The 26,390-nt window shown below is 46.1% G+C and overlaps 1 protein-coding gene across 1 annotated transcript; it reads left to right on the plus strand.

Moving 5' to 3' along the window:
* The first annotated feature begins 1,331 nt into the window (after positions 1–1,331).
* On the plus strand, positions 1,332–24,302 carry UBASH3B (ubiquitin associated and SH3 domain containing B). The gene is given in 14 exon segments (XM_009281282.2): positions 1,332–1,370; positions 1,373–1,449; positions 2,040–2,226; positions 2,749–2,947; positions 4,680–4,849; positions 7,044–7,252; positions 14,401–14,536; positions 14,951–15,071; positions 15,982–16,104; positions 17,930–18,022; positions 18,773–18,917; positions 21,896–22,002; positions 22,966–23,075; positions 23,964–24,302. Coding segments are annotated over 14 exon segments (1,854 nt in total). The 3' UTR covers positions 24,102–24,302.
* Positions 24,303–26,390: the final 2,088 nt, after the last annotated feature.

The raw sequence follows: 26,390 nt of genomic DNA on the forward strand, positions 1-26,390 counted from the left end.
AGCTCTGACACACAGCGTATAACCCACAGAGCATAAGGGAGGCAGCTGCTTCGGCCAAATTAACAACAGGAGAATACAACTGGCTGCCACCTTTGTCAGTCCCTGGGCTGTACCGTTGCTCGTGCTTCACGCACCGAATGGCAGCCAGCGGGGCTTTACCTTCGGTGGGAGCTGCGCTGGTGCCTGAATGTGTTCCGCGTTGTCTAACACTGGGAAAGACACCTCTGTCTACCAGGGCAGCATGGTGGGGCTGTAGGATGTAGATCCTTGTCTGGCACTGCCTATCTGTAGGATCCCTTCCCTGGCTTTAGGGGACAGCTGCCTGGAGACCCCACTCTTGCCTTCTGTGAAAGCTTCTTGCTCTTCAGACCTTCCTCCACCCACACCATTTTGCACGAGTGTGTGCTGGTTAATTAGATTAAACCAGCATCCCGTTCATTTTGGCCTCCTTCCTACCACATCTGTAGCTCTTGTTTGAGAGCAATAGTGCCCCTCTTCCCTTAAGTAGGAAGCTCTGAAATCATCTATTAATGGGGAATTTGCCTCCTGACACCCAGCTGAGAGCCTGACTTCTGTCCAACAACCCTAATGTTTCTATCGTTTTCTGCCTCCTTCATTCATAATTTTTGCTAAATATTTATGCCATTTGGATTCTGGGTGAATTCCTCAGTTTGGCAGTCTCTAGCGTTACAAAGCTGAGCTGAGCCACAGCTGCATTTCAGTGCTGATGTCGAGCATTTGGAAAACACTATTACATGTCTACAAGTTAAACAGCACTGTGCCGGTTTGTACTGCAACTGGACAACTTGCTGAACAGAAGACTTGGGTCTTCCTAGCTGGGCTGAAAAGGGATTTATAGGCATGCTGAAGGGGAATAAGCAAAAGAGCGCTTTCAGCGTAGCGAGGACTGAAGGGAGCCAGCAAACTGTGGCAGGTTATTGTAACCTGACAAATCTCTGGTTTGTGCCCCCTGGTGGCAGTTGCATTTTTCTTGTCCTCGGTGCTATTGCAACGTCTGCACTTCCAGACCCAAACCTTTCGCTTTTCATGCTGAGCAAATGACCAGCAAAGAGGTCATTAAATGCCAATAGCCGGTGCTTCGCTATCCGGAAAAACATCAGGCCAAGCAGGGAAAACCCAGAGGTCCGTATCTCGTACTTTGAACAGGCCGCATGGCTTTGCCCCTCACACAGAGTACGTCGATTTGACGGGCAGCACGTCCGAAAGAAAGCCCCAGGGCTGAGGGAGTCAGTCTGGAAAGCGTATCCCACAGGTTTCTAAATGCACCGTTGCAGCCCTTCCCCAGCGAGGACCCGAGGTTCAAGCAATAGATGTGGCTATAGCCATATAATCCAGCATCACTGAAATACTCTTTTTATTTTGTTCTCTCTTCAGACAAAAAGCACTGGCATCGACAGGTGGAAGAAGTGTTCAAGCAGCATGCGACTGGTTGGTATGAAGTAATAAATGTTAAAAAGAGTAAAAGAAATCAGTGAATTTAATGTTTAAGATTTGAGCCATTAGAATGTGGAATGTTTAAACAGGGGCATTATCTGAAAAGCACTAGCAAAATTAGTGAGACATTATTTAAGCACTGTAAATAAGCAATCCAGAAACAAGCCTTGTCTGAGAGAGTTTGTGATCTTGAGTAATAGCAAAAAAAAAGGTGAGAGAAAGGAACCACTACCCTCTCCACCCTAGCACCTAAACAGAAAACTGAGAGCTGCCTTTTCAAAGATGTTGAGCAATTTCTAGTGCTCTTTTCCCTGCGTTTTGCGCACCGGCAGTCAGAAAGGCAGAAGCGGTGACCCAGGTCAGATCTTCAGAGCCTCAGTCTGAAACTAAAAACCAATTTTCTGTATTACTTAGTAGTGGTAATGGGCTGCAAGTGAGACAGCGCACCTCTCTGCCTGACCTGCCAGAGCTGATTTTTTCCATAAAGGGAGAACGAAAGGGAGTGAGGACAGGGGAAGCTGATGTTGCTGGAAAAAAAAAAATCGTCTTTATCTGTCAATCTAACATTTCTTTCTCCCTCTCAGGCTCTTCTCCCATGTGGGTGACCCATTCCTCGATGACACCCTGCCTCGGGAGTACGTCCTCTACCTGCGCCCCACCGGACCCCTGGCTCAGAAGCTGTCCGAGTTCTGGCAGCAGTCAAAGCAGATCTGTGGGAAGAACAAAGCTCACAACATTTTCCCACATATCACCCTTTGCCAGTTCTTTATGGTAAACCAGAGCTCCTCTTTCCGTTGCCTTTATGCATGCATTCATGAGCAGCCCTTGCCAGGTCCAGACTGGAGACGTTACACGCTTCGTTCAGTCGCTGCAGAAGGGTTTGTGCTCGGGGATTTCAGGGGCGGGGGGTTGTTACCAGACCGCCTGATGCCTGGGCTTGTTGAGGAGGTAATTGGTTTTTAAGCGGGTTGTTTTCAGGGAAGAGCAGCAGCAGAAGACCAAAGTCTCATAATCTCAAGTGATGGTTAACATGAGAATGGGGGTGGGGTGAGGTTAGGAAGGTTACTTGGGGATAGCTGATCCCACTTTGAGGAGAAGGGAGGGGCAGATGATTTCTAAACATACCGTTTTCTGTGACCCTGTGCTTTTTCTCACTGCATAACGGCAAAGGCAGACCATTCACGCCCACCCACGCAAGCCTTTCCTTTCTCTACTGAGTGCACTAGAGAGCTAAGCACAGACGTAAGGAAAGATTCTCCACCTGAAAAATACTTGTCCCGTTTCCTTTGGCAGTGCGAGGACAGCAAGGTCGATGCTCTCACTGAAGCACTGCAGGCCACCGTGATGCGGTGGAAATGCAAATTCCCTGCCCCTCTGCCTTTGGAGCTCTACACATCCTCAAACTTCATTGGGCTTTTTGTCAAGGAAGAAAGTGCTGAGGTGCTCAAGAAGTTTGCTGCAGACTTCGCTGCAGAGGCTGCTTCTAAAGCAGGTGAGTGACTATGCTGGTAGCTACAAAGAGCTCACGGCTTGGGCAAGGCTTGGGCATTTTCAGAAACCAAAGTTTCGATGGTATGAAGAAACGAAGTTCATGAAGCCAATACCTGATTTTTAAAAGCAGCCTGAAGGCTAAGAGCCCAAGAGGAACACCCCGCCAGGTGCTTTGGGTTTCAGTGCTTTTTCAGTTGAAAGATCGCCTCACGCTTAGTCTCAAGTGTTATCTCCTGAAAGGGAAGTTGACATTTGGTGGTTCCTTAACCTTTCAGATAGACGCTTTGTCTGCAAGGCTGAGCATTTCCTGCTCCACTCGCTACCTCAAGCCACTGTCACAAAACTTTCCTCAGCCTTGTAAAGGCTGCGTTTGGTTTTTTTGCTGCATTTCTGAGATGCAAACAGAGCTCTGTGTGGATGAGGTGGTAGATGCCCCATCCCTGGAAACGTTCAAGGCCAGGCTGGACGGGGCTCTGAGCAACCTGATCTAGTTGAAGATGTCCCTGCCCACAGCAGGGGGGTTGGACTAGACCTTTAGAGGTCCCTTCCAACCCAAACTATTCTATGATTCTATGGATGCAAACAGGTCACAGCGTAGACCTACCCTCCAAATCAACACAGTCAGAAAGGGCAGTTCTTAACCCAAAAAACTGACCCAGAACAAGGAAGCGTCAATGGCTCCCACCAAGCTTCTACCCCTGCGACTGCTCCAATTCAGACAAATCGTTTTTTTCTTACAGGAAGCCGATTGCTGCATTGCAGTCCACAGCTTGGTCAGGTTATCACACTAAAGTCTCTGGGGCTTTTTCAGAGATCCAGAGCATACTTTTTCTTGCTAATAAAAAAAAAAGATGGATGAGCTTGCAAAGCTACCCCTGGCTGGCACTTGGAGCCAAGTCTCTGAATAGCTGCAATTTTGACTGAATAATCAGTCAAATTTAATTGCAATTTTTGGTTGAATAAGCAAGAATAAATTACATGCAAACAATGTATCCTACAATTTCCACATCTACTGGAAGAGTCCCAATATTTCACATACTTTCACCTTTCTGCTTCCTGGAATCTTTTCCTAATAAAGGTTCTTTTTCTGCAGGATCATTTTGAATCATTATCATATCAATGTCTGTTTCCACAATTTTGGAATACCTCACCCTCAGTGGGCAAACTGGTAATCCAACTAATGTCCAGGGAAAAGATTTAATCCACTCACATAAACCCGTAAATTCCATGGATTTGTAATTGCTACTGTAGGAGAGAGAACAGAGGAGGGAGAGTAAAAGTTTTGATTTTTAACTTGCTTATTTTGGAGAGATCCTCATCTGCTAATGAAAGAAAGGACACCCCTTTCCTGGAAAAGTGTCTTGTCTGGCAGAAGACCCAGTGGGTTCAAAATTACAATAATTGTTATCACACCATCCAGAAACCCGTTGTTTTCTGACTGCAAATGAGTTTTGGCAGTTTGGCAAGGATGCCTTGTCTACCACCCTGGTGTGACTCAGGACTGAATCATACCACAAATCTCTAATAATTTGACCCAAGGTGCAACATATATAGGGAACACGTTTGACTTCCCCAAAGTCTTTTCAGAAACTGCCCTACAATTTGTTCCACTTGAGCTACCTTTAAAAGTTCGGCTCCCAGCTCCTGTTCAGAGGAGATAGACACTCTTACACCTTCGAAAAGCTGCTAATCTCGACAGTCACTTGTTGTTAACTGACATCTTCTTGTTGCAGATGTTCACGTGGAGCCCCACAAGAAGCAGCTCCACGTGACGCTGGCCTATCACTTCCAGACCAGCCACCTGCCCACACTGGAGAAGTTAGCGCAGAACATCGATGTCAAGCTGGGCTGCGACTGGGTTGCCGCGATATTCTCCCGAGACATACGATTTGTTAATCATGAGGTAAATTTTTGGAGCTTGTTTCAGTCCAAAAATGAAAAAAAAGAGGACCTAGCAGAGTCGCAGGCTGTTTTAGCTGCATTTGCAGCTCAAGAGTGCTCACAAGCTGTGAGCTGAATGAGGACTGCCATGTCCGCTGCGGAGAGCTGCACGGATACACAGCGCAGACTACACAGACGTTAAGGAACTTGCCTCAGGTCCCACAAGGACACCCAGAACATAGATCTCTCACATCCCACCAGCCATCTTAACAAACAGACCATCTTGTCTTTTTCTGCTTTTTACTCATACTGTCTAGACTTGCTATTTCACCCACCTCATGTCTTGCTTCTTGCGGGAACCATGTCCTGCTGGATTAATTAATTCTAACAATGACTCTCCTCTTAGCTCAAAGTAAGCTGGTCTGATCTCTCAAGAACCAGGCCAGTATATTAACTTGACCGCTATCCATTTCTTCTGTACAGACTTGACATTATTATTAATCACAGCATTTAGTTTCATCGTGTAAGAAACATTTACCCTCCTGGCCTACATACTTAAATTACCCATGGATTCTATAACTGCAGCATCTAAGTGTCTTTACATAGTTTAATAATGTTGTTGCCCGACACAATGTACAGAAAAAAAGATATTATTTCCATTTTGCAGATTGGGATCTTGGGCATAGAAAAACCACGCATGAGATTCATCTCACCTCCCTGTAAATATCCCCAAGTTAGACCTCTTAAGTCTGAGCCACTCTGCGGCTCCCTTTGCACTGAGGCTCGGTGTGGGGAAACAGGCACCTCCAGAAAGTGAGTCATCTGACCTGTCCAAGATGTCTATCTCAGGATGAATCAACTTCTGGAGGAGGGAACCTCCAGAAGGTGCCTGCACAGGCTTAGGCAGCTAACTAGGCTCCTAAGGTTGGGGTGATTAACCCTACCAAAGTGCATTGTCCAGAATCAGACACACAAAACCTGTGGCGGAGTGGGAAAAAGTTATTTTAGCCCAGCACACGATACACCACAGAGTAAACACGTGCCAAAGCTTCTGGAGAGCTGAAGTCGCTCATGCACGGCGCTCTGACCCAGCCCAGGCCATGCTTCCCGTGTGTGACAGCCTCCTTTCCTATCCAAAGAGTCATCTTGTCCTTTAGAAGCTACAAGCAGTCAACGCTATCACTGATTGCAAAGGGAGCTGCTGCTGAAAACCAGCTCACATATTTGCATAACTTCAGGCAGCCATGTGTGAAAGTTTTGGCCTTGTGGTAGCAGGTGACAGTGACTAGTTTCCATCTTCCTTTGAAGATACCGCAAATAGTCTAGGAGGATTAGTGAGCAAAGGGGCTGACACCATCAGGAGATCAGAGCTGCTCAGCAGATTACGGTTTTTCTTTGTGTGATGCCATTGCAGAAGTTAGGCTTGGCCAGGGACAATGACATGTTTGTTCTCCTTTTAAATGGGGGACTGCTGTAGCCATTTCTGAGGAAAGTTGCTGATAGACATTTAATACGTGTGGATTCCTCATGCTCCAGTGAAGAGAAGATTACAGAATTATACTCACTGATCTTTCCCCCACCTTTTAACTTAATCCTGTTCATGTTAGGAAATACAAAGAAAACAATGTGGCCACATCCCAGTATTTCTCACCACCTGTGTTTTTTCCTGTGCGTTCTCCTGAACAGTTTTGAGAGCAGGGTGTCACGGATTCAAACCTGTTAGCCTCCCAACAGCGTCTCTGCCTTGTCTTCAAAAGCAACAGCAACAAGAACTGCTCTTTCAGATCAAGCACGAGTAGGTAAACCAAAAATGGTCACTGACCACTAGAGCTGTGTAAATTCCAGGTCCCAATAAGAATTCGGTTCCATTTTTAACAGGGAGCTTAGATTTAGGCACACGGTCATGTTTTTGCTCGCTCTAAAAAAATCATCCCCCCTCTTTCCCTCCTGGTTATCAAAGACAGAACTGGAATCAAAGAGGAAAGAAGGAGTAAATACCAAGAAAAGCTTTCCAACAGCAAAGAGTGGGAAGTGGCAGGAATTCCCTGAAGGTAAAGCTTTCCTGGATAAAGCACAAAGTGATGCATTACAAGGAGAGCTGTTCACACCTTGCTAAGGTTAAAGGTCCGGTATGGGAGTGCTCCTGCCCCACTCTGCTAAAGGTTCCCTTCCATTAACAATCCTTTCATTCATTTGTGCTTCTGTTTCTCCCCCAGACTCTGCAAGTCATCTATCCTTACACCCCCCAGAATGATGATGAACTGGAGCTGGTCCCAGGGGATTTTATTTTCATGTCCCCAGTGGAACAAACCAGTACAAGTGAGGGCTGGATTTATGGCATTTCCCTTGCAACTGGCTGTTCTGGGCTACTGCCTGAAAATTACATCACGAAGGCGGATGAATGTGGGACCTGGGTGTTTCATGGGTAGGTAAAGCTGCTCAGTCCAGTTTCTGTTGCTGTAAAAAGGGGGCTCAGCAGCTGGGATTTCACCTGGGTAAGTGAAGAGTCTCCCAGGGCTGCTGAGAAGGTCTCTTGGCGGAAACATACTGGCACACAAAGCCCCATCTCATAAGCAAAGGAAGAGCAGATGCTATCCCTGTGCATGGGATTAGAGGACAATGTGATTTATTTAGCTAAGATGTTACAGCAACTATTACTCATAGGATCGCCGCTGCTGGTTAACGAAGCCAGAGCAGATGGCCGCTGTAGAGCCACTGCTGTGTAGACACCTCTGTGGTGGGACTAGGATAAGGAAGGTTTAAATTTGAGCATTAATTTGGGAAGCGAGATCTGCTGTGTATAATTCCCCAGGGAAAAGGACTTGGGATCAGCAATGTTTCTTAAGATACTTAGCAAGATTTTCAGAAGCGGTCAGTTGCCTGCCTGCTGTTGGCTTCAATGAGAATGCAGACCTTACGTTTTGAATAAGGTTATACCTTATGCCTCTTGATTTTGATGGGAATTAGTTAAACAGCAGTGAAAAACTAGTGCTTGAGGGGTGGGTCTGGGCACTCCTGCAAGGCTGTCTGCATCTCTAAGCACCCAAACACCTTTGACAAATCTGGAGCATAGGGAGTAGTTTGTATGTAAGGAGAGGGGAGAGGCACGTTCTTGCCTGCTGCCCCCCTGTTAAGCACCATGCGGGTACAGAAGTTTGATTATGGTCACACCAGCGAGCAGGTTAGTTACAAAGGGAAGGGATGGAGATACAGAACAAAACACAGACAGTTCATATTTCAGATTTCAGTGGGCAAATGTGACCTGTGGGGAGGGTCTCTGAGCAGAAAGGGCAAGCATTCAGTAACCCATGTCAGCACAGGACAGCCAGAGGAACTGACCTAACTCGGCACTTAATAGAACCTGATCCAAGTCCTCCTCAAATCAAGCAAAACACAGGAAACAAAAGAGCAAAAAGGGCAAGCAGTCTTTTTCTTTGTCTGTGACTTTTCAGGCTTAACACATGCAACATAGTGAATGACAGACAGAGAGCAGGCACAGGGCAACCATAGCTTGCAGGCCGGCTTCCCAATGCGACTGCCACCAACCACTGCCCTTCTGTAAACCAGCACCAGCTTAGCCCTGAGTCCTCCCCAACCCAGAAGTCCATCAGGCAGGGACAAGCATAGCAAGAGATCACTCATTTACCTCTCCTGTCAAAACCATCTATTCTTTTCTTGCCTGCCCTCTGAGAAAAGAGCACCACTGATAAAGGGCTTTCATCCATATGTTAGCCAAACAGAACAAACCTAGTTATACCGAGTCTGTCACCATCAAACTCCAACTCATCTTTCATTACGAGGAAAGGAAAGACCTTCAGTAACCAGGGCTTAAGGAAATGAAAATCAAGACACATGGGCAAAGTCAATCAGAGTGTTTGCGTGAAGACAGGACTTAATCCAGACCCTCCAGTCTGCAACCCAGCAAGACCATCCTTTCTTCCCCTAAAATTTGCCAGCCAAAATGGTCTCGGGTCCACATACACTGCAGCAGCCTGCTCTAGTGGATTCTGCTTTTTTTTCTTACGATGCCTAGAAGGGTTTGAGGCCTAGGGACTAGCATGGGAAGGAATTGCTATTGCAGCAGCAACTAAAAGGAAAGCCAAATGTTTTGTAACTCCAGCACCTCTGCCTCCAGACAAGCAAAGAAAGGAAATGCCCCTTCCCTGATTACTGCTAAAGACTATAAATCACGAATCGGAGCATGCAATATGGAGCATTTATCAAAAACATTATTACATACCCGGAAACAGTCTCATTTTACACAACGGCTTCCCGCAGGGAATATTAGGTTACCGAATGTCATTTGGTCAAAACAATATAGCAAGCTAAGGACAACCTAAGCCCCACTGCTGTCTAGGCCACGGTATTCACAGTAGGATCCTTGTGGTAAGAGAAAAACGGCACACAGATACCTTCATTTCGTAGACATGAAAGTAAGCATGGCAGTACTCACCGGGACTGCAGGAGAGCTGCCGCGGTGCAGGAGATGGGACCCAGCTCACGGTGTTGGGACCGAGGGTGCTGTTGGCAAGCGATGCTGTGATCCTGGGGGCTGGTTTGTGCTGCTTCTGTGTACACAGCCACGTCCTGTTTCATCCCTGCAGAGGAAGAAAGAAATAACAGCCATGGAGCTTTCCCTCCTAGTCACAAGAGACTGCATTCTTCAAGTGAAAATCATGCATTATTGAGATCATCACGAAAATACAGCTCACTCTGGGCTGCAGCACCCTGGCTATACCACGCAAGAGATATGACAGGCAAAATGCTATTCTGGGATATTTGATCAAATCTTTAGTATAGCAAAATCAGATTGCTAGTTCCTGCACATTTCACCTGAAAAAGGTTTCCCTGTTGCACTGCTCAAGTGAGGCAGGAGCTGAACTGTGGCCTTTGCAGGACATGGGGTTTATGGCTAATACCCAAATAATGCCTCAAGAGCTCTGCCCGGCACACAGACCTTCCTGGCTAGCACTGTACAAACATAAAACAAAAAGATGTCCCTGCCCTATAGTAAGGTCTGTACCTCAGCTGCAGACCAACAGGCTGCCATGCTAAGACAAACTTGATGATCTATTTAATAGGGGAGAACAGGCTTTGCCTTCAGGGCAGGGTTACTGCCCATGAAACCAGGTTGTGTCTTGAGACACTCCAGGTCCGAATCCTTTCCCTGTCTACTAAAAGTAGGAACGGTATCACTTCTATTCTGCAAACCCCAAGGATTTTCCGTACACCTAAACTACGTTTCTTTGCTGGCTGTGGCACATCCCTGCATGATTTCTTCTCATGCCAAGGACTGGACCTGCTGGGGACAGTGAGGAGAAACATTCTGTCTCTGATCAGTGCTATAGATTGGAAAATAATTGAAGACAAACTGCTTCAGCATCCCACACAACGCAACCCAGATCCTAAGTCTGTGTAACCCATTCTTGCCATCCCCTCAGTAAGGGCACACGAGTGAAAAATAACCTTTCTGAAACAAACACTGGACCCTCCTTTGGGGAGGAACCGGCTGCGTTTGTATCAACGTCAGGAGATCTGTTAGTGACTGAGCCTAGGAGAGGACCTGGCCATAGTTATGTTAAAAACAAAATACTTTTTCCCCTGTACGGTATCAAGGTGGAAATCCTCTCCTGGTAGCAGCAGAAGCTACTGGTGAGCTGAAACTATTTGGAACGAATCCAAACTACAGATCCAGTATTAAAGATACATATGTATATCTACCTTAAAAGCTCCCCAGCAAACTGCTTGCAGGGTATTTTGTAAGTTGCCTTTTGCGCCTGAAAATTAGTGGGCTACCAAGTCAAAAGAAGAAACTCTCCACCCTCAGCACACAGAGCCCAGAGGAAGTGGGAAGCCCAGCAAAGGTACAAGAATTTACTTGCCCCACAGAAGCCACAAAACCCAAGTGTTCCAAGACCACAGGGCTCTCCGCATATGCATGCAAAGACATATGGGAGAAGTAAGCGTGCTATCTTTGTATCTGCGGACCCAGCACCACCCAAAAGCTAAAACTTGTGATGGTTTCCTGCACTGCTTTGCCATTACCAGCAAAGCCAGAAATAGTCACCACCTCTGCCCCAAAATCAATAGAAGCGCTGTAGATATTACACAGCAGTCTATTTCAGCTCCCCATGAGATGCCAAAGCTATTCCTTGCCCCTTTAATAAGCCTGAGAAATCAGACTCGGCACAAGTAGCAGGGGGAGGAAAAACAGCCCTAATTTTTCAAGCTATATTTGGGCCTCAGTAGGTTTTTTTCCACTCTGTCTTCCTCCCGTTCTGCAACAATGGCTGGTTCGTTTTCCCCGGGGATCCCTCTCCTCTAGATAATGATGAGCGATGCGGCAGAGGAGTCTTTTCCTACGCAGAGCTGAGGACTAGCGCTGTTGTGCCGTGACAGAGACCCCTTCTCCATCCACTGCTGCAGCATCTCCATTCTTCAAGGGGCCTTTCCTGACTGGGAGGACATTGCCTGCAGGGACACAGCAGTATCACTGATAGAGCAGTGAAGGCAAGGCATCATCCAGAAGACAGTAGATGCTGTTGCCTGCCTTCAGTCTCTGCCAAGCAGAGGAACCACAAGCCTTTGGGAAAAGCTTCCAAACAATGACCTACGCTTAGAAGATGACTAAGCTGAAATAGCTTCAGCGGTTTCTGTTTTCCAGCAACATCAAGGAGATACTACTGAAGTCAGGCTGGTGGCTCTCCTCCAGACGCAGCAAGATAGTATGCCTTTGCCTCATCACCATTCGCAGCGAATGCTAGCATTTATAAATAGATAGTACAGCGTCCGTGGCCTTTTAATAAGGGCTTAGAGAGAAAGTCTGTTTCAGAAATTGTGCAGCAGTTCCTGGGGGTAAGGGGAAGAGGGGTAACCAAACAAATCCTTAGTATTCTCCAGGCCAGCATCCTTAAAAGACTGTCGTATGGGCAAAGCAGGAGAGGGCTGAGATAGGATGAGGGGTTGGAAGCTGCAACACAGAAGTGAAGACAGAGAGCTCAGGCTCAAGATCCACTTTGCACAGCAGTAGAGATGGGGCCTAGCTAAGAAATTCAGATTCTTCTCACATTGAGATATTCAAGTTTTCGGGTCAGTGAGGATATATCTGTGCTAGCTGCACCCGCACTCCAAGCTGACCACTTAATACAGTGATAAACATCTGTTCGTGCTCCCCGCTCAGGGCTTAGCTGCCCAGGGCTTGGCACACGCTAACGCGCTCGGGCAGCTTTTGGATCAGAGTTGGCCTTATCCTGCCAGCTGGAAGCGTGGTCCGAGTGTACTTCTGCCTGCAATATAGCGCATGCATATATTCTGAGGAGGAGGGTTAGACATGATTTCTCACCGCAGCACCCAGTAATATTTCCCTCAGCTTATCCACAAAGCTCTTCTGCCTATATTTAACTCCTCTTCAAGATCCAGCACTGTTGTTGCACCTCAGAATCGTACCGTGCCTAACTCAGAGGTGTTTGCTGCCCTGACCTCTGATGCTCTATCTGCAGTTGGGCAGTGAGCTCCTCACAGAGGAACGGTTCCTTGGGGCAAGCCCAGACCTTGTTGAGAACTCACCATGAACAAAATAAATAGTTATAAGAATCTGTAAACCTAGAAGGTCAGGTCTGAACGAGTAAGAGCAGGAGGCTGGAGAGGTTATCTGCTGCCAGAGGGCTGTGTCCACAGTGGCTGCTGCAAGGCTGCTGCCTCACGCTGTTGGACGGGGATCGACAGTGCTGTCCCCGGCACGGCTGATTCCCACCTCCCGCTCCCCTTGCCTGCCAGCGCTTCTCTGCATGGCATCTTCACCTGACCGAATAAGCCAGTAGCTTGGTCTCATCCTTGCACCCTAATTCCACCAGATAAGGGACCAACGCCAGGACCAACAGTATGGTGTTTTTTTCATCTTTAAACTGGTGCAAATCATATGATCTCGCAGAAGATGAGTTCTTTAGAAAAATGCAGATGACCTATTTTTGTTCCATTGGTAGAGGCACTTGGTGTTATTTTAACACCTATGAAACCCCTCTGAGATTTTATCCTAACTAGGTGCTAGTCAGGAAGCAACTTCTGACATATTTAAGGCACTGAAAAGTGCAAGTGAAGGCAACTACTTCTGTCAAAGTAAATGGCCATCTACATTAACTGACAACATTTTTTTTTTAATGACTAAGCAAACATAACCCATACAATGTAAGCGAATCAGCAGAGGGTCACTGCAGCTTCTCTAATTGCCTGTCAGAGTTTACTCCCGAGGGTCTTGGTCAAAGTCCTTGAACGTCTGGGCATAAGAGCTTTATTCAGAGGGACTGTCATTAGATAAGCCCCTTGAGGGAGAATGGGATCTATTATATCCCTGTGGCTACACTTAACAGGAAGCACTGGTGAGAATAAATTCCCACTGTAGATGGGAAACGGAATAGACGGCGCTGAAAAACGTAGAAACAACCACCCAGACTGAGCGTGCCATGTCCCTACCAGGGGATACAAGCTATTTTGTGCGTGGGAACCCTGAAAACTGCCCAGCGTGAGAGGCAGGGCTGTGCTCCAGCTTTCTACTGAAGCAACAGCTGATGCCACAAAGGTGCGTGAAAACTCTCTGTAGCCATTAGTTTCCAAACTTTGGTCCACAAGACCGTGGTAAGTAATGTGCAGCTGGTTCCCAGATGATGTTAGTGAGCATCCTGTGGCTGTGAGGAAGGTCCTGGCATTTTCCATGAGAATATTTGAGGGCTGACTGAGCCTCGCAGACCAAAGTTTGGGAACTGTTGTTCTGTGAAACTGTTTCTAGGGAAACAGTCTCTAATTGCTGTCAGAGTTTACTCCCGAGGGTCTTGGTCAAAGTCCTTGAACGTCTGGGCATAAGAGCTTTATTCAGAGGGACTGTCATTAGATAAGCCCCTTGAGGGAGAATGGGATCTATTATATCCCTGTGGCTACACTTAACAGGAAGCACTGGTGAGAATAAATTCCCACTGTAGATGGGAAACGGAATAGACGGCGCTGAAAAACGTAGAAACAACCACCCAGACTGAGCGTGCCATGTCCCTACCAGGGGATACAAGCTATTTTGTGCGTGGGAACCCTGAAAACTGCCCAGCGTGAGAGGCAGGGCTGTGCTCCAGCTTTCTACTGAAGCAACAGCTGATGCCACAAAGGTGCGTGAAAACTCTCTGTAGCCATTAGTTTCCAAACTTTGGTCCACAAGACCGTGGTAAGTAATGTGCAGCTGGTTCCCAGATGATGTTAGTGAGCATCCTGTGGCTGTGAGGAAGGTCCTGGCATTTTCCATGAGAATATTTGAGGGCTGACTGAGCCTCGCAGACCAAAGTTTGGGAACTGTTGTTCTGTGAAACTGTTTCTAGGGAAACAGAAAGCCTGTTGAGATGGCATTTGTCTCTTCATGCCTGTACATCACCTAGCAAGGTGCTCTCTAGGCAGCACTAAAATACAATGATAATGTAATAACATGACAACAGTAATTATCATCAGTTCCTGAAGACTACAGAAATGTCCTTACTGCAGCCTGAGCGCACGAAGTCCAAAGCGTTCCCAAAGCCAACATCTTTCTATTTTTGGCAGGTCCTACTCAATTCTGAATACTACATCTTCCCCGTCCCTTCAAGCCTTCACTGACGGAGCTCTGGAAAGAAGACAGCAGGAAGACCAAGGACCCGGGGACGCGGGGCCACTCACTATCATCTGCCAGAATGTGCAGGTAGGGACCCACATATAAATCACACACATAAATCACACACAGTTCTAGTGGCAAGCTTCAAGCAACTGGGTTTTCCCCGACAACTTATCCTCTGGTCTCCTTTCACTGCCTGCATCAGAAGTTACAAGTTAAAAGTTCTCTACAAGCTTTTGAATGACACGATTAACCACAGGCACAGAAGACATCGCTGTCCCCAAACCTGCTCTTAGCATGGGGCGGCAGGGCCCCATCCTCTGCTCACTTTAGCAGTTTTATACCAGCATAAATTTACCGAGTTCAGAAGAGTTTCCTGTACCTGCATTTGCACTAGGGTAAAGCAAGAGGTGCCTGGTCCTGACTCCCGTTCATAAATCAGATCTCAGAAAAACCCTTGCACTTTCATGAAGGTCAAACATCCTGTAATTTTTCTTCCAGCCCCTGAGAATAACCAGCCAGCCAGGGCCTCAGAAACGCTGCCTGTTTGTCTGCAGACACGGGGAAAGGATGGATGTCGTTTTTGGGAAGTACTGGTTGTCCCAGTGTTTTGATGCCAAAGGTGAGTCAGCTCCCGTGGGTGTCTCAGGCTCCAGGCTTAGATGTAGAAAGGAAAGTGGCAACTGCCTGGGACAAAGCTTAGATGGAAGCTGTGGTTTCCTAACACGAAACGTTGCTTTGAACAGTTACGAGTGGCAGAGCACCTCAGCACAGAGCTCTGCGATGGTAGGGCTGCAGTCAGAAGCAGAAACATAACCCAGGGAGTAAATACTACATTTGCTAATATTTGGGAAACTATTGCTTTTGGAAATGAAGTCATGATGTTAGTAGTCAGTGTCCAGTGCAAACATCTTCTACCATCGGGAGAACCTTTTGCACAGCTGGCTCTCAGTCCTAAATGAAAATAACACCTCTACAGATACAGTTCAGAGTGCCTTTTGGGGCATAAATTGGAGTTTGCAACCCAGTAGTATGCCTGAGTTTCAGACTATAGTTAACAGACTGTAACTTCAGGCTCTGTTAGCATTCAAGCTGATCGGAAATTTATCAAAAGTCTTTTTTCTATTCAGAAAATGCCAATATCTTGTAATCGTTGGAAAAAAGGATGATTTTACAACTAACTTCTGTCTACATTACGTTTGAAGAGCTCTGACCTTTTAGCCTCCTGTAAAAGTGTAACATTTGAGGTTTCATTTGTTGTGGGATGAAAATTACTTTCCTTTGGGGCATTAAATCTGTCCTAAAGATGCCTTTAAAAACATTAGCAACGTTCTCTGCTGATTTTGAACTGACACTTAATTTTGTCAGATTCCTGATAGTTCTACACGGCAAAAACTACTCGACAGCCAGGTCTAGGCAGCGCCTGCAAGGTGCGGACGTTGTGGTGAAGGAGGGTAGAAACAGGCGTGATGCTTTCTGCCTCTACTCTGATTGAGTAATTCCAGCAACTGCTTCTAACCTTTCCCTCACAGGAAGGTATATGCGCAGTAACCTGAATATGCCTCACAGCTTACCTCAAAGAAGCGGTGGTTTCAGGGATTATGAAAAAGACGCGCCAATCACCGTGCTGGGCTGTACGCAGGCAAGGCTTGTTGGTAAGTTGTCCTCAGCAGACAAGAGCTTGCCCAGGAAGCTTTGCTATCTTCCTCCCACACACCCAGCCAGAGAAAGAGAAAGTGCAAGGCAGAAAAAAAAATCAATTGGGTGCCCTGAACTAATGGGATTTAGACGTTTCAAGAACTTTTGCAAAGTCCCTTCACCTTCCCCAGCAAGCCCCCTCTTTCAAAGGAAACCTTGTCTCCTTCAGCTGCTGCGGCTGAAGAAAAGACAAAGCACAAAATCTAGGACATGGTATGAAATCAGAGCCATCAGCAGCGCGGTTGCAGAGCGTTCGCTACTGCCCTGTAAACGTGCCACACTGGAAAACGCTGTTATTACTAATGTTGGTGAGAAATGCAGCAGTGTGACAGTCACCTCATGCAAAATACGCTTTTTCCTTGACTTCTTGAAGTTTGACCTGCAGTCTGCTACACCAATATACTTTTATCAGCCTGTCTGGCTTTATGTTTATGTGGCAAAACCACAGTCCAAATTATTTCCAGTGTTCTCCCACCCACCCCATCCTTGTCCCTGACTTCTGAGCCTGTTGGTTTGTGTATAGACAGAAAATTATTTGGTAGTCAAAGAGCACATATTGAGCATTGTGATTAGCAGAGCCCAGCCCCTTAAAGACAGGAGCTTCAGAGAACAGTACTTAGCATTTTCTCAAATTCAAATCCTTTAGAGTACTTCGTGTTGGTCACATTCAAACTAGGGCAGCTAAAATTATACTTGCTTTTTAAACAAAAATAAATCACTGTACAACAGCAGGATGCTCAGACTCCCGGCCACATGGCATCAGGGTTCGCAATATGCACATAACAGAAGGCGAATCTGGGAGCAATCACAGCACACTTTGCTGGTATCATTAAATGGGTCCGAGTACGCAACTGCATACGTGACCCAGACACCATCAACCTGCCAGCGCGGCTGCGGCATGCCAGCCATCTGCAGGCAACCACTCCCCGCTGCAGCGGCACAGACTCGACCTTGACGATTGCCGGAGCCGTAATTCCTCTGATGACCTAAGCAAACTAGCAGCTTCCCCATGATGGAGGGTTGTTAGATGTGCCGCTCCTTCTAAATTACCCCACTTCTCTCAAGAGATTTATAGATCAGTTTGACATGGTTACAGCCATCATTAAACGTACGAAGTCAAGGTTAATAGCCCCTTCTTGCTCCCACTTCTTTGTCCTGCCTCTTCAAATACAACAAAAATATAACTCTTTCTTACTACAAGTCTGTGAAATGCTGAGCAGATTCCTGTTCTCATTTGGTTCCCTCAGGCATTGCAAGAATATTAACAACCCTAATAGTGGAGTTGATTCGTATCTCATTTCCAGTGATCTTCCACCTGTGTAATGAAATGGTAATTTATACTAGTGAAGAATCAAGCCAATTGAATTAAGTTGGGTTTGAGTTAAGTTGAATCATTCTGATTTACGGCTTATAAATGAAAGGAAATTAAATTCAAGCTCTCTACAATTTTTCTCAGCACACTGTTTGCTTTTTGGCTAAATCTAAGAGAAGCAAAAACTGAGCAAAAGCTGCTGTGATTTCTTTGCTTACTGGTTAAGTACCCAGATGCACGTGAAGCAACACACACAGAAAAATGTATCCCGGTTCCACAGCTGGGCACATCACAGTGCCCAACACCGCCGAAATAAAATACGATGGGTACACATATTTCCTGAAATACAAGCAGTGCAGCTGGGAAGCTGCTTTAGCTCCCTGCTGGGTGGCAGATACCCTGCACGCTGCTGTTGCTGTTACAATGCCATTTGTCTGGTTTTATTCACGGGTGTTGAAACTTGCTTGCAGGTGAAGCCTTGCTAGAAACTAATACCATTGTAGACTACATCTACAGCTCCCCATCCCTACGGTGTGTACAGACAGCACACAATATCCTGAAAGGTAAGAACCCAACAAGCAGGAAAGGCTGCATTCTCCTCACTTTCTGGGAAAAACACTGCCAACCAGATAAAAGGGAGCCTGGCGTGGGAGACCCAGGTAGATGGTAATTTGGGGTGAGGATTATTTCCATGGGCGTTTACTTCCCATTAGCGCAACACTGTCTGTAAGGAGCCCTTTTTTAATTGCACAGCGTGACAAGTGCTTAGGCAAGCAGCGTGCTGGCCCTAACACCAGCTGCCGGTCAGGGTTGAGTTTATCGCCCCCCCCCGCAGAAGCCAGAGGTGCGTTCGGGATGGGTGGACACGTCCAGCTCAGCATGCCCTGAGCCCTTGCCTGCTCACGCTCCTGCAGCTGCTCGTTGCTGCGTGCTCCCACAGCAATTGCTACCACCAGGAAACTTGCTACCCCCAGTAAGAATAATTTACTGCAGCAACTGGGAAGGGAAATAGTGATAGAGGCAAGAGGTGCCCTGGCATTGGAAACAGTTGAAAAACAGCTCCAAAATACAGTGACGCCTAGGTTCAGTATATTGCATGTAGCTGCTGGCCAGAGTTTTACATTCCCTGGCATATCATATGCCAAGTACATATATTAAATACTTCATCTTTCATACCTACTACTAATCAACTGACTACTTAGAGAGAAAAAAAATAATTTACAAGCAAACTGAAGTATTAAAGCTGCAAAGTCTTGCTGCCTTCCTCCCCAGCTACTTTCTTTGATATCTGGTCTCCTTTCTCCGTTTTCCAGGTATGCAACAAGAGAATAACCTGAAAATTCGAATAGAGCCAGGCTTGTTTGAATGGACCAAGTGGGTCTCTGGGAACACATTACCTGCCTGGATACCCCCCGTGGATTTAGCTGCAGCTACTCTAAGTGTTGATACAACCTACAGGTAGCAGAAAGGGGGCTGAGAGGGTCTCGCATTGCTTTTTGGCTTTGTTTCTGAAGAGTAACACTCTGCTGAGTTTTTAAATTTAAGCAGTGACGGGAAGAGCTGCTGAGGCTCCCAGAATAAACTTAGAGCAGGCTTGAGGCTGCTGTGTTGAACATGACCTGAGAATGGCTTATTATAAACCAAATTTCCCAGATCACTGTCAAGGTCCAGCTATATTGCTGATCATGGAGGTCCTCTTTCCAGTACTCCTTCCATCCTGGGCATCTTTCGGGTGTCCAGGAAACCCTCAAAGTATTTTTGTTTGTTTTAACCCTTTTCCTAAAACTTAGGAGTTTGGGCTCAGCCAACAGAACTAGTTTTGCTGGCTCGGTTCCCTGACCATCATGTTCATAGACTGAACCAGATCCTGGGCTCATTGACACCTGCCCTTCCCTTCCCCGGAGGAAAAAGCTTGTCTGTCTCTCTGTTATGATTAGCATGGTGATGGATCTTAATTGTAAATTTTGCATCACCCCGGGGAACATGTTTACATGTGCCAGGAATTCAGGGTCTCCTGTGACATCAAAATCCAGAGGTTTTCTGTCAAAGAGCTAAACCCTAAGCTTTTATCACTTCTCAGCAATTACATCTGAAAAGTTTTCAGTGGAAAAAATTGCAGGTTTCTGACTCAGGTTTTCATGGTATTCAACCCAAAAACAGTTGATAAAGCAATGAAACATCTGGTTAAAAAACATTTGAATGGCAAATGGATAAGCACCACTGATCTTTCCTCCCACTTTGCAGAAAAGGGAAACGCAAAGATAATTCACTCGGCTTTCAGGGGCCCTGACAGAGCCGCTCCAAAAGCGCAGAGCTGACCTTCGCAGAGCTCGGCATTTTTGCCAACCACCCCTGCGGCTGCACAGACCAGTCCTGGTGCCTGGTTAGGCTCCATATCCTGAACTCACGCCTTTGCTGCCAGCCTCTGCTGCTTTCCTTTTATCCAGCCACATGGCCATACCTCTGCGTTCCCAATACCATTGCCAGCAAACACCGCGGGGCTGCCGGGAGCAACCTGCAGCCTGAGTCTGGAGGGAAACTCAAGACTCTCTGCTCTGACTCCCCAGTGAAGCATCGCAGCCGTGGTGCCCTCCAGCCTAACACACAAATGCTTTTTACTGTAAGCTGCAGAGAGAAAGGCTAAAAAAAAAACCAGCAGAAATAGTCATGTGGCAAAGAATAGACAAGATGATCTGTTCGGGCTTCCTACTCTCAAATTTATGATTCATTTATACAAGCCAGACTCAAAGAGCTCCCACAAAGAAGGAAACTTCAGAAAGGTCACACAGTTCCAGTTCTCCACTGCACCTCACTGCTGAAATATCTGTATCGCTATGACTTCCTGCAGAGACTAGCACTTTCTGTCTTAATGTGAGCCTGATCACCAGCTGAGCAATCTCAGATAAAAACAAAACATTTATAATACACACATAGTATACATACACAGGAGTTCCACCTACATGGGCTCGGTGACAAAGATTTTGTGGCTGGACTTTTGTGGTTTATGGTATCACCAGAAACGCTGGTGTTTTACGGTGTCCCAGTGCACCCATGTGTTTAAGAACCCTCAAGTGGAATAAGCAGTTGAAACATTAAAAATTAAAAAAAAAAAAAAAGGGAAAACGTAAAGAAAAAAGAACTGATTTTTTTCATACCTAGTTATACCATAAACCACTTGCACTGCGTCCTTCCAGTCTGCAGCTAAAATTCCAACACTCTGAGGGTATCTAAATAGAAGTCCTTACACTGTATTTATCCCTGAAAGGGCATCACGTGGCTAACACTCGGCAGAGCAGCTGGACCACAGGAGAGTCTCCGCTTCAGAAAATAGATGCCTTCTGGGAAGACCGTAACAAATATTCTCAGCACAAGAAAAGAGCCTGCTCTTGTGTGGTCAGCTGGTTAGGTGGGGGACTGGGAGACAGCCCTGCTGCTGCTCTCTGTCTCCTCTCACAAGGGTAATTCCTGTAGATATATCAGATCACTGGATGGAGGGAAAAGTTACGTCTTTTCCTTGTACCACAGCACGGAAATACAGCCTTCTGCTTCCTATCCCTTGCTTCTCTGTCCACATCAACCTACTCCAGCTGAGTATTGGCCAGAGTCCTGCCAGGCAATTCACTGAAATGCCCTGGCCCGGGAGGAGGCCGGCTAATTCCAGACATTTCCCAGCAACGCAGCTTTACAGATGGCCAAAGCAGCAGTTTGCCTCTGCCCTTCACCATCAAAGCGTGAGCAGTGAAGAGAGCCAGCATCTGCCTTCTCCACACTCCGCGTTTCTCCCCGTACCTGCCCGGTCTCCTCAGGCAGACACAGATGTTGTCAGCCCACCCTCTAAGCTGGAAGCTGTGGTAGCACAGCGCAGCCCTCAGTCTGGCAAAGACGGCTTGGGCGGTGGCTTGTCACGCTGCTGTGACCACACAGCTCCCAGCCAGCGGAGCCGACCCGTCTGTCCGCAGGCGGCTGCGTCAACACCGTCCTTGTCCCGCTGTCCCTTCCTGCTCACCCACTCCTGCTGAGCACAGATTTTGTTCTCCTGCCACTCACCGACTTTATGTGGGTGGGTGAGCCCCGAAATCTGCTAATCAAAGGACACATGACTAAATAAACGCAAAGTGGCATCGTTATTGCTGGATGCCATTGCAAAAGTAACACAAGTATCGTCAGCATGTCGTGTGCTGCCTCCACTAACTGGTCCACATTAGAGGAAGCAGTTACCATTTTTCCCAGCTAACTGAAATATCGTCATGCAGGAATGGTAAACATCTCGGTCTGGAAGTTTAAAGATCATCATAGTGGTCCTGACACAAAGCGCAGTTCTGGGGATCTGGGGAATTAGAAGAGTTAAAGAAACAGCTACTTTCAGATGAATTGTAACTTGCACTTAAAACTTTATCGCTTCTTCCAATTTACCATGCTTGTTTTTCTGCTCACAGACCTCATATTCCTGTCAGCAAGTTAGTGGTTTCCGAATCTTATGATACATACATAAGTAGAAGCTACCAAGTGACAAAAGAAATCATCAGTGAATGTAAAGGCAAAGGTAAGCGCTACAGAGGGGGTGAAAAACAAGACAGGCTCTCCGGGGCGTGAATGCTGATATTCCCGACCAGTCTTTCCCTCTTCAAGGAGGTGAATCCCCATATCTGAGTCTCTCATCCCCTCTCCCAGAGACATTGGGAACTCCAGGTTCAACTGCATGTGTCAGAACTATGAGTTCGGATACACTCAGCTTATGAGAAAGGTCCATAAACTTTAGTAGCAGAAGTATTTTAGGAATCCCTACCCAATGCAAGCTATCTGTTTCTCAAGGGAATAAGCAAGCCATTTGCACTTTGCTGACTGTTGCCAGCATCAGATGGGGCATCTTCCATCCCCTATCTGAGCTACTCTTCTGAAATATATACCCATAAAGACGGTAGAACATTTCTCCAAACACAATATTGAAATAAAAAAATCTCTAGCTACTGTTTTTCATTCACAATATAGGAATAGGATGTTTCTAAGTTCTGGTGATTTCACTAATTTCATTTCACTGATCCGTCTCTACGTTCCAAACCTTTTATTTTAACAGTTTGCCCACAAACCTCGATAGCACAGTGTGACATTGGTTGTAAAGGATCTTGGAAATAGAAATCTAAAGCAATTGCTGTGGAAAACCAGCAACTGAAATTAAAGTGGTTGTTTTAATCAGAATTAATTTGGGGGTAAAAGAAAAGTATTTGTTTCACAAGAAGCTGAAATCTCACCGGAATTCTTGTTTTCTTCAGAAAGCCATTTTAAAACTAAGTAGCACTGAGTTAACCATTACCCTGAAAATTAAGAAATGCTCTAAACATGTTACTAAACCATGCTTTTTCCCCCATATACACATAGTTTAATGTGTTGTTATAATGATAAACTGAACCCATTTTGAAGATTGTAAATGGTTAGCTTGATCTTGGGCACCAGTCCCTAAAGCTGGCTTCATCCCGCTCCTCAGCCTGCATTCCTCACTTTATTTCAGGAAATAACATCCTGATAGTGGCACACGCGTCCTCCCTGGAGGCTTGTACCTGCCAGCTCCAAGGGCTCTCGCCGCAGAACTCCAAGGACTTTGTACAGATGGTCCGAAAGGTAATTACCACCAGCAAGCAGTAAAGCTCGCTGGCTTTACAATGAGAAAAGAAATCTGCAATCTGCTTAACCAGGCAGAGGACACTTTGTTCCTCCCGTCTGGTCGTTCTGCCCGTTACTGAGTTTCATCCATTTCAGAAGTCATGGGAGTAAAGCAGATTGGTTTAAGAGGCTTATCTTAACGTGTCGCTTCTGTAACATATAGCATGGGATCAGACGCCCACCTTCAAGTGGGCTCGCAGTGACTCTGCTTTATGCTTGTAGATACCAGGGCTGTACAGAGACTCCCACAGTGCCCTCCAGTCCCGAAAACACCCTAACCACAGCTAACAGGGCACTTCTGCCCTACACCACTTCCCCTTCTCATTTCACTCTAAAGAGCTTTTAATGGTCAGGGAAAAGGCCTGAAAATTATAATGGGGTCTTCTGCCTTCATTGCTTTACTCCCACCCTGGCTAAGGAGATGGCATTGTCCACTGCCAGCCTTGCAGACCCTTTCTGGGATATTCATAGCTGATACTTGATCTGAGGACACCTGAGCCAGAGTAGCATCCATATTTCTCCTCCATAGCTGTGCTGGCCTTCAGGGTTTGGGACCACATCACCCATCAGGACATCTTTGGTTTGAACTGGCCCATATTTAAACTACGTTACAAGGGTATAATCTGTCTTTCCCAGTGTTTTGGGACGTACAATGGCGCACAAAGTCTGGCTGTCACACCTGAGTCCTACAATCATCTTTTGAAAATGGACTTCGGGGAGAGGGAAGGAGAGAGAAGACAGTGAAATGCTTCAGTAGCACAGCGGGACTTCAGCCCTCAGGGGAGCTCCCTCCCTGCACAGCTCGATCCCTGCTCATTGCCTTTATTTCCATCTCTCTTCACACAGATTCCATACTTGGGGTTTTGTTCGTGCGAAGAACTGGGAGATACCGGTGTTTGGCAGCTCACGGACCCCCCCATCCTCCCTCTCACACACGGACCAACCGGAGGCTTTAACTGGAGAGAAACCTTACTGCAAGAATAGGCAAAGCTACATGAGCAAGGAAAACCCATGGCCTTTCTAAGCATTGGAGAATGTCTCTTCTTTCTTGTGTTTATTGACAGTGGAAAATAGTCATACTATGTTCAGTGGGTCACACAAACAGCTGTTCTAGCCTATCTGTCACACAGCCACGGTGATGCAAAAATTCTCATACACAACTAGGCAAATACAAAAGGGAGTGATTTGAAGGAAAAAATATTAAAATACAGATTGAAGCTCTTGCACTGCAGGGAGTCTCTGTTTTGTCAGTAGCTCGGGTAGATTTTCCCACCTTGAATGGAGCTCTGATAACACCAGTAACTTTCACTGCCTTCTACATCGTGTTAGAAACAACTAGCACTGTGTAAAAGTCGAGCGTTCAGGATGCTGGGGGGGGTTTCACTACCATTTTTGCAAAGCATTAGCAGGCTTGTTCAGGAGCATGTGTTGAGACCCCCCTCACTCACAACCCCCAAATTCTCAGCACCTTCTATAAAGCGTATCACCACCAGCTGGAAATGAGAGTCCAGCATTGCCTCTGCAGGCAGCATCAGATTATTCCTCTCCTCTATTTGAGCACTGTGTTAGGGGTTGTGTTGGGCGTACCATGGATGCAAAGATCCGTGGATCCATGGATTGGATTCTGATCTGCATCAGAAGAAAATTCTGAATTTCACCTCAGTTACAGATGAAGTTTGCACATCAAAAGACAACACCGTTGTGAACAAAGACTGGGAGCAGTTTCTTTTAAGTGGAGATGAAATAAGCCTTTTCCAACCAAACCTGAAGGATTTAGAAAGTTGCGGGGGGGGAGGGGGGGGCATCCTTTATTTAACTTTTTGAAATCCACCCTTGTGCACAGACCCAGCCTAAAGTGTGTCATTTAAATTATCTTCAGTCAGAGGACCTTGAAAAAGGGTTTTCCTTGTGCACAGACCCAGCCTAAAGTGTTTGTGTCATTTAAATTATCTTCAGAGGACCTTGAAAAAGGGTTTTCCCTTTTATACCGAGATTTTGTGCTGGTCTTTTACACAGTGGTGGCTTTCTGTCCCTTGTGAGCTTTCCGTCAGCCCTGGTGAGGTTCTGCAGTAAGCAGCTTTCTTCAGGAGGTAATGATGAAATCAAAAAGACACTGAAATTCAGCCTCTGCTGCATGCTTTGCTTCCTTTTCCTTAATTCCTAAGTGCCATCTGTCATAAAGACAAAGCAGAGCTGAAAAAACAATACACTTAAATTTAGGAGCAACACGCTTTGGCCTATTAAGATGCAATTTATCTGGTGGCAGAAGGGTTATGTTCTGGGGAGAAGGGGTTTCCATCTGTAGCTAAAATCTTTGAAATCACAAGAAGGGTCCTCTTAGTGCAACAGCCTGCAAGATCCCAATACCAGCTGCTTCACAGGAGAATGCAAAACACACCGCAGTGGGTAGTTTATAGTATAAACTGGCTTCAGAGCAGGTTTCTTTTAGATTAATATTATCTTAAGTCATCAGCCTTGGGTCAAAAAGTTCCTGCAGACATTTGTACAGGTCTTATCAGTGTAGGCTCACTTTGAGAAGGTACTTAAAAATGTGCTTAAATGGGATGAAAGAGATTTAGGCATACTCCTTTCTTGGTTTGGGCCATAAGTCTGAGTATTCCCATAAATACCATCAAAGGCAAGTTCAGAAGTACCAGGAAAGAAATTCTGGCATCCTAGGTACCCGTCTTCTGTCCAGCTTTCCCTCTGCAGAAAGTGTTAGTGTCCTCATTTGAAATGTTTGTATGGCACAGAAGTTCATGCTGGCCAACTTTGACAAAAGCTTATTATTCATAGCAAGATCAAAGTTTGATTTTGTGTTGGTTTCTTTTAACCCATCAAGCCTTCGGCAGGACTGGTCTCGCCTTCAGTAGGATATGGCCGAGCTGCGCTTTCAGCAGTCAGAACAAATAAGGAGTGATAAACTGCAATCCCTTCTTCCTAAGCGAGGCAAAACACTCGGCAGTTGCGATGTAACAAATCTTAAGAGGGTTTAGCTTAGCTTTGTCTCTGGGTTTTATTGAGCTTGCTGGGGAGAGTACACCAGATTCTGTACAGATTTTGAGTCAGCAGAGAGCTCGTCCTGTGCAATATGTACATTGTCACGATCCATAAAGATAGTCCATTATTTATACATTTATGACTATGTAATACACAGTAGGCCATTCATAAGTGCATTATTATACCAGGGATGTATACTGAAAAGTCAGGGAGATAACTTATGAGATGACAGAAGCAACTGCTCCTGTGCAGTTATACTGCTGTCACTTTAGT

The sequence above is a fragment of the Aptenodytes forsteri genome, unplaced genomic scaffold (genome assembly GCF_000699145.1).
Source record: "Aptenodytes forsteri isolate BGI_AS27 unplaced genomic scaffold, ASM69914v1 Scaffold324, whole genome shotgun sequence".
In the NCBI taxonomy this organism is placed as follows: domain Eukaryota; kingdom Metazoa; phylum Chordata; class Aves; order Sphenisciformes; family Spheniscidae; genus Aptenodytes; species Aptenodytes forsteri.